Source organism: Blennius ocellaris (assembly GCF_963422515.1).
Source record: "Blennius ocellaris genome assembly, chromosome: 23".
Classification (NCBI taxonomy): domain Eukaryota; kingdom Metazoa; phylum Chordata; class Actinopteri; order Blenniiformes; family Blenniidae; genus Blennius; species Blennius ocellaris.
In genome coordinates this window covers 3977699-3986757 of record NC_137672.1, presented here as the reverse complement: position 1 = coordinate 3986757, position 9059 = coordinate 3977699, and the positions used below count along the sequence as shown (strand labels likewise).

The following is a 9059-nucleotide window of genomic DNA, read 5'->3' as shown; positions in this document are numbered from 1 at the left end:
AGGTTTTCACAGTTTAACGATGTTCTTTAAAAAAAAAAATCACATGCAACAATTTTTGCTGAGTCATGTCATCATCTTGCTTCTCTCTGTTGTGGTTTGAGCTTCTCAGATCAATTGTGAAGTCTGACCCCTTGCTTAGAGCACTTACAAACACAGGACGTTGCATGGATTAACAACAACAAACAATAGGAGTCGAACATGAGTCACTCTAAGAGACCTGTTATTCATGATTGACACGTCGTATTTCTTTAATACTTAAATGTTGTAAATTCCAGCGTCAAGTAAATGATCTGAGCCAGAGCAACCCATTAAAAAAAAAAAGTCAGGCAGCCCACCTTTGTTGACCTGAAATTTGGCAATGTGAAAATATGACAGTGGCTGGGGAGCTCAACCACCTCCTTTAAAGTCACAGAACGGCACCGCTGAGCATAGCCACCCACCAAAGACATTAAACTGAGAGATGAGTCAGCTTGGGGGCACAGCGGGGCAATTAGGCTCATGGAGTCTCTGAATTTTCATTGCAATGTCAAATCAGGAATGTCTCTGGGTGAAAGACGCACTAACTTTGCAAAAAGCCTGCAGGATCACGTTCCACAGATGGAGTTACCGACAGTTTGCTAAGCAGCCAAAACAGACAGACCCAGCAGCCTTGTAAGACCATGGAAGACACACACAAGAAAGCCATCCTGGCGTCCAGCCTGATCAAAAATGTGATTTCTAAGAAGATGCAGTTTGAGCAGGAGCGCAAAATGGAAAGAGGAGAGATCAGCGAGTTGCATCCGGTGCCTTCATCATGCTTTGCACGCTGGGCGAGCGACGCAGAGGTGAAGGGCGGCAGGGACCAGCTCAGGCATGCCTCAGAGTTTCACAGCAGCTCTCAATATGCAGAAATGTGTGTGGAGGAACCGGACGGCTCAGACAGCTCCCCCGATCCCACCACCGGCTCTCGGAAACGAGCCATTGCAGCTCCTGCAAAAGACTGGGAGTCGACAGGTGACGCTGGCATTGTTACTAAAATAGGCACTTTGGAGGCATTTCACAGCGTGCTGCTTCATGGCCAAAATAACGCGTTCAAATGCTGGAGGGACGAAGAGGTCGAGTTTCAAAAGGACCGTAAAAACCATGAAACTGCGGAGGAGAGATCGGCTGGTGACGTGGCGGGACGGCGCTCAGAAAACGGAAGTAAAACAACCAAAATGTCTCACTTGTTCGTGCCAAGTATACAACGGCAGTCCAACAATGGACATGTTCAAAAACAACCACAGAGAAAATCTTCTTCACCCAACGGAAGTGGAGGTGATATAAAACTGCGCTCTGACAGTACACTGTACATTGCGGACTCCAGGAATGTGACTCCGTCTAAACCTCCGGAAATTAAAATAAACCTGAGGAGCACCAGGGGAAATATAAACGATCCGTCAGGCACCTCAAAGATGCTCTCTCCCAGCGCCGGCTGTACGGCAGCCAGATTCGTCAAGGCAGATGACTCCAAATACCAGCTGGCTGCGGTTCCCAGGGGGGAGGCTTCAGATAAAGTGCCACATTTCATGGTAAGAGACGTTCGAGACGCTAAAGGAAAACTGCAGACACCTATTCACCAAGTGAGAGACGTTCGTAAACTTGTCAAAAGCTCTTATCACATTGTTCATTCTGCTGACAACAGTGACAATAAAAGCACATTTTACTGTTCTGACAGCCAACAACAGCAAAAAACAAGGGATTTATATGACGATCTCAATTCTGTGTCACCTATAGTGATAAACTATCAATCTGTGAACACTCATAGTTATGAAAAATCTTCAGAAAATATGGAGGCAACTAATCTGCAGCAATGTGACGCAGACAACTTGTCTCCAGAGGGAACTAAAACTGGTCCTCTGCAAAGGGGAGCTCCTACCCACATGTCAAATCCGGAGGAAAGCATTGGATTAAGGACTGAAAACAGCCGCAAGAAGCGAGAAAACACCCTTGACACTGTAGATAAGAAATCAGAATTGAAGATACCAAATCAGGCAGCTTTGGAGAAACTCCAGGCGGCTGTAAAAACCATGGAGCAGCTTTATGTGTTTAAAAAAAACGAGTGGAAAAGGAAGAGTGAACCTCAGCCGCTGACAGACAGCCATCTCTTGTCACTGATAGCTAGTGAGGACGGGGATGGGGTGTCTGATGGGGGAGGAGCGAGAGGACACAGTATGGAAAAGGCCCGTTCAAGTATAGATAAGTCATTGCCAGCAAACATGACAACCCCGATCAGAGAAAGCGTGATGATGCAAGACGACAAAGAGCGACAGGTTCCTCCGTCAGTACAAGCCTGGTGCACCACGGGGGGCAGCGCTATGTTCGACGTCAGCACCAGCGCCAAATCCTGTGCACCAGTAACGCCACCACAGCCGAAGACTAACAGACAAATCCTCATCGACACAAGAAATCCTGTCCTGGAGTTTCCAAAATTGCCTGCATCCTTAAAAAATAATAAGGCAGGGCAACGTGGAAATGAAGTCGATGAATCAAAAGTGGTGGACAGATTTTCAAGTGCATCAACTGACAGTGACAACTACTTAACTATTCCAGTCAACTCCCATCCCACCAACAACAAACAGTCCGTATCGCAAGACACACCGTCATTGTATACTTTAACTGCAGCCACTTCTCCAGGACAAATGGGAACTGGAATAAGAAGCCAGAAAGACCACAACCCAACCCCGAACCTCTCTCGAACTGTGATGGAAACTCACTCACCAGAGAGAACGTCAGCATCCATCTACCACTCCTTACCAAGAGGCTTGCCCTCTAGCCAGCCGCAATTCTACTGCTTCACCCCAGCAGTCAACCCGCCGCTCAATATGGAGCCATTCCAGACGATAGAGAGGAAAATGCTCTTGGATCCCTCCAGTGGAAACTACTACCTTGTTGACACTCCGGTCCATTTAACAACTAAACGTCTCTTTGACCCAGAAATTGGTCAATATGTGGAAGTGCCCATGTCACAGCCTCCCATGGCGCCGATACCTTTCCAGATCCCACATCTGGCCCTCAGCCCTGGTCCGGCGTACATGTTATACCCAAGCTTCATGCCCGCACCGCCTGTGATGCCCACACAACCACTGGTGCAACCATCGATCGGTGGAGAGGAGCAAATCTCTTCGCGTCAGACAGAGGGCATCTACATGGACAGTCCCGTTTACATGACCACTGGGAGCTTTCCCCACGTGGCCAGCGGCGCTCAACAACCAGCGCCGGCTGCCATCAGGCCGTTGCATAGACTCTCCGGCGTCAAGCAACCAGTGATCAGCTTCAATTCTCAACAAGGGACCCGGATCATTGCCCCGCCTTCTTTTGATGGGACCACGATGAGCTTTGTGGTGGAGCACAGATGAGTGATGGCTCAAATCAGCGGGTGAGTCCATTCTACTGAGTTCATAATTGTGAGGTTTCTGTGTGTTTTTGTAAACATTTTTTTTTTCATTGTGACTAATACAATACAATCAAATGTGTATATTATAGTACTTTCATTTGGCAAAGAATTACAGAATTTGCCTTTAAGAACTGCTATTGTGTGGTCCTTGTGAGTAATGCAGACTCAAGAAAAGAATATCGTATTTGCCAGCTTTTTGATTTTACCTCGCATTTCCTGCTTTTGATAGGTTAGACATGTTTATTTTATGTTCTCTAGGTGTGGATGTGAGTGTGTGTGGTTTCTCTGTCTCCGTGATGGAATGGAGATCTGTCCAGGTGCATCCTGCACTCACCCATGGCTAGCTGGGATTAGCTCCAGAACCTCTGAACTGGAAGAGGTTTCATAGAAGGTGGACAAATGAGGAAACTTCTCGTATTCATGAGTCGGAAAAGAAAACTATGAAAAACTTTGTGGTTACTGTGCTTCGAGTTGTTCATTCTGAAACCCATGAAAAACAACATTGTGTGATGTTAAATCAATGAGTTTTAACAAATAACAATTCACATGACAAAATACAGTTTTATCAATAAAATAGCATTATGAGAAAAAAATTAAGTGTTACTTTATATCCAGAAAAGTCAAACTTCAAAGATGAAATGAACATCATCTTGACTTGAAGACATGAAGAAGAAAAGCACAACTTTCTGTTGTTTGGAAATCTAAAGATAATTGAATTGGAATCATTATCTCCGTTTTACAGGCTTTTCCACTATCACTTGAAATCAAGTTTTGAGAAGGAAGCTAATATTTATTGAGCTATTTTAGAGTGACTTACCCACCTTCAATGTCCTACAAAATGATAATGATAATCGTTTTTTTATTTGTTTTTGTTTTTTTACATTGTTGGTATTTGGATCAGAATTTGTATTAATGTGGTTTTTAAAAGAAACAAATGAGAGATTTACAATTGTAAATTGGAGATTTAGATTACTACCAGACAGAAAACCTCCCAAAATTCCTTAACACAAATATGCATTGTTTGTTGTTTGATCATTTTCCAAGACCACCATGCAGGTTTCAGGCATCAGGGACACAAACACTGTCATGTCGTTGTACAATTTTCAAAGGAATACCTCAGCAAGACAATGGCCACAGTTGTTTTGAATTCTGATGTTATAGCTGAGATACAATCACAGTAGATAAACTACTGTTCTAGATAATTTAAGGTCAATCAAGTCTGTGATGTTTGAGTTTCAGGACATGCACCACTGAAATGTGAAACAGGTGTGTGTGTGTGTGAGAGAGAGAGAGAAAGGGTTCAGCTGCTGCTGCCCATCACGCCGACGGCTGGCAGGTTTGAGTTGCAGCAGAGTCAGCGAGCTATTTTCAGGAGTCAGATGACAGGGAGACCAGGAAGCCAAGCTAATTCAATTCAAATCCACTTTATTTTATGTCCGTTCAGTGCACCTTTACATAGAAACAAACAAAAACAAACAAACAATTCCACCTGAGCGAGCAGAGGAGGTGGTGGAAAGGAGAAACCTGCAGAACCAGACTCAGAGCTCTCTGCTGTTCCAGTTGGAGTGTGGGAATAGAAAGAGAGGACAGGAGAGGACAGAGACAGAGAGCAACAAGCAAACAAACATAAATCCACTTGCTGCAGATATGATGGGGGTGGGCGGGAGAGAGAGAGAGAGAGAGAGAGAGAGAATCCCTGTCTATAAGAATATTTGGAATCTCAGGCAAGAACCATGGATTGTTTCAGCCCTTGACTATAGGTGCATCATGGTGCATGTTTACTTATGAGCCTAAAGAACTCACCATAAAAGTACTGCCAAGACCAATCAAGATTAGACAAATCATGAATCAAAGCTTGACCATTGATGTCCTGTTCCTGTCTGCTCGCCCTCAGTGTGTGATTACCTACCTAATGGGACCACCTGTCTCCCCCTCCTAAGTATCTCATCTCACTTCGCTGCTGTTGCCAGACCATCTTTGTACCTGTGTCTTGACGTCCAGCATTCCTTGTAGTGTTTTCGCTCGTACCGACCAGTGATCTCTAACCCTGTGTGTGAGTCTGCATTTGGGTTGTCAGTGATTCTGAGATCCACGCTGTGACGGCTGCAGGTTTTCACTCAGCTCTGATATCATCTCCCCCTCGCTCACCCGGCCAACTTTTCCAGACCCTGGAGACTGTCAGACGTTCTTAAACCCAGTATGAACGCCACTTTGAACTGCAGGCTGCCATGTTTCCCTCTGATGGTCCCAAAATTGCCATGTCATGTCCCATCAAACCAGTCGAGTGGAAGTGTGGGCTATGTCGCCGTGGACAACTATCCTGAGCGTGACTGTCTTCCAAGTTTCATCAAAGGCTTCCGCCAAGTTTCACCTGGCAGAGTGATGGACGATGTGGTGGAGTTCTCTGGCAGTGGAAAGTCGTTGGAGACAGGAAGCTCTTGCCTCGATACTCGAGACCTCTCTCTTCACCAGGGGTCTGCAATTCGCTGCTCCGGAGCCACATGCAGGCGTAAACCAGGTCTAAATGAGTATATACAGGGTTGGGAAGGTTGCTTCAAAACTGTAATCTGTTACAATAACAAGACACCTGTCAAAAAATGGAATCGGTAACTTACTTTAAGTTCTAAAATAAACAAGAAGTCCGTTGCTGGGCTAATCCCCCGCCGGAGGGCTTTATATTTTCTCACAAAGCAGCTCTAAGGCAGCACACTTGGTACACTAGAGGGTGTTCCATGGGTCCTAGTAGGTAATTATGTAGAATCTGTAAGGTCTTCTTCATAAGCTATGTCAAAATACGTCTCCAGAGCCCAAAAGGTGTTTTTATGCACTTAGTGACCCTGTGACCTGATATGCAAATTAGGTCATGGTCACCATGGTGCCCCTTCTCCCCAGGTGGAGTGTCCATGTGTGAAGTTTGGTGACTGTGGTGCCAGGAACTGCTGAGAAATGAGGAGAAATGTTTATATGAAAATACATGTATTGTGCAACCATGACGACCAATCTTCAAGGTCAAGGTCAGGTCACTTGGTGTACTGGAGGTTATCCCTGGAGTGTGTATCATGTGTGTATACAATTTCAGAGCCCTAGCTCAAAAACCTAGGCCTCCGGAGCCCAAAATGTGTTTTTAAGCACTTCGTGACCCTGTGACCTACTTAATATGCAAATTAGGTCAAGGTCACCATAGTATCCCTTCCCCCTCTGAGATGTATCCACATGTAAAGTTTGGTCACTGTGGGCCCAGGGGTTGCCGAGATATAGGTAGAAACGTTCGAACGGACGGACGTACGGAGACTGTTTCAAGATCCCCCTTCGGGGCCTATCAGCCACGGCGGGGGATAAAAAGTGACGCAGCAGAGTACCTTTGGATTACTTAACCAGCAAATATAAAAAAATAAACACAAGAAAGAATAGGATGTGTCACCTGCTCAGTGTCTTGACACATCTTAGACACAGCAGATACAAATTACACTGAACAGAACAAGTGTTGGACTAAATCAAACTCAGTGACCAATCAGGTGTCTCACACGGATTTTTTTTTTTAAAGAATCAAAACCACAATACAAATAAAGCTTTCAATTATTCAAGTGCTACTCCTCAAACTATTTATATTCAAGAAAATGTGCTCATCTCTTTCAAAACTCTCTCTCTCTCCATGCTGGGAGTGTGTGTGTGTGTGTGTGTGTGTGTGTGTGTGTGTGTGTGTGTGTGTGTGTGTGTGTGTGTGTGTGTGTGAGAGAGAGAGAGAGAGCGGGTGTGGAGCGTTGGGAGAAGTGTGAGTGTTTAAACTGTGTTTCTGCACTTTAACCTTCGGTGCTTCTCCTCCCCTGGTTCCTCCATGTGAAGGTAAGAGGAGGTTATTTCATCAGTTTGAAGGAAAAGAGATATTTTAAGAGCAAATCAAGTGTTTTGTTGAAGGAGTGATGGCGTCCCTCCCGGAGGAGGGCTCGCCTTCCTCTCTCCACCAAACAAGGCGTTCGGGTGGTGGCTGACCCCCGGTCCTCTGTGGAGGACCTTCTCCTCGCCACTGAAGAGAGAGAAGGTGGTCTATTCACTGGTTGAGCGGGGAATTGTACTAGAAGATCAGTATGTAATGGTGTCGCCGCTGTTTGTCCCGTCCACCCAGGTCCTTGTGCCTGGGGTTCCCCCGTTCGTCCCCAACCAGCTGCTGGAGAACCAACTGACCCGCTTCGGGAAGTTCTCCGGCGGCTTCAGTGAAATCAAACGGAACTGTAAAAATGACAAACTGCAGCGCGTCCAGTCGCTCCGCAGGCAGGTGTTCATGTACCTGAGTGACCCGGAACAGATGCTGGCGGTGTCCTTTAAAGTGAAACATGGAGACGGGGACTACACGTTGTACGCCAGCTTGGGGAGCATGAAGTGTTTTGAATGCGGGGACGTGGGACATAACCGTCTGATGTGTCCACGCAGAGAGCAGCCTGCACGTTGCGGGCTGCGCCATGGGGTGGGCCATGTGTGCTGGGTCTCCTGGTGGGCCACGGTCGGAGTGGCCCACCCCCGGTGCCAGCGCTGCTGGTGGGTCGTCGGCCCCAACCACGGGCGCCGATGCCGCACCAGAAGCCGCAGGCAGAAAAGACGTAGGTAGAGGAGGCAGAGGAGGTAGAGGAGGCAGAGGAGGTAGAGGAGGTAGAGGAGGTAGAGGAGGTAGAGGAGGTAGAGGAGGCAGAGGAGGTAGATGAGGCAGAGGAGGTAGAGGAGGCAGAGGAGGCAGAGGAGGTAGAGGAGGTAGAGGAGGCAGAGGAGGTAGAGGAGGTAGAGAAGGTAGAGAAGGTAGAGGAGGCAGAGGAGGTAGATGAGGCAGAGGAGGTAGAGGAGGTAGAGGAGGTAGAGGAGGTAGAGGAGGTAGAGGAGGTAGAGGAGGCAGAGGAGGCAGAGGAGGTAGAGGAGGTAGAGGAGGCAGAGGAGGTAGAGGAGGCAGAGGAGGTAGAGGAGGCAGAGGAGGCAGAGGAGGTAGAGGAGGTAGAGGAGGCAGAGGAGGTAGAGGAGGTAGAGAAGGTAGAGAAGGTAGAGGAGGCAGAGGAGGTAGATGAGGCAGAGGAGGTAGAGGAGGTAGAGGAGGTAGAGGAGGTAGAGGAGGTAGAGGAGCAGAGATGACAGAGAAATAAATACAGATAAGAAAAATAAAGAGACGCACACTGTGGAAGACAATGTACTGATAGAGACTGTAACACACACTGAGCAAACTGACACCTCCAGCACACACACACACACACACACACACACACACACACACACACACACACACACACACACACACTCCACACTGACACCCCCAGCACACACACACACACACACCCCACACTGACACCCCCAGCACACACACACACATACACCCCCAGCACACACACACACATTCATCCCACACTGACACCCCCAGCACACACACACACACATACACCCCACACTGACACCCCCAGCACACACACACACACACACACACACTCCACACTGACACCCCCAGCACACGCACACACACACCCCCAGCACACACACACACACACACCCCACACTGACACCCCCAGCACACACACACACATACACCCCACACTGACACCCCCAGCACACACACACACACACATACACCCCACACTGACACCCCCAGTACACACACACACACATACACCCC

General features: G+C 47.4%; 1 protein-coding gene across 1 annotated transcript in view; it reads left to right on the top strand.

Annotated features, from left to right (window-relative positions):
* The first annotated feature begins 476 nt into the window (after positions 1 to 476).
* The window catches only part of cUnh4orf54 (chromosome Un C4orf54 homolog), a 33721-nt gene continuing 25138 nt past the window's right edge, over positions 477 to 9059 (top strand). Inside the window, exon 1 of the mRNA XM_080519081.1 lies at positions 477 to 3397. Within this exon, the coding sequence (XP_080375207.1) occupies positions 660 to 3377 (2718 nt within the window). The 5' untranslated portion in view covers positions 477 to 659 and the 3' untranslated portion in view covers positions 3378 to 3397. The remainder of the gene's footprint in view (positions 3398 to 9059) is intronic.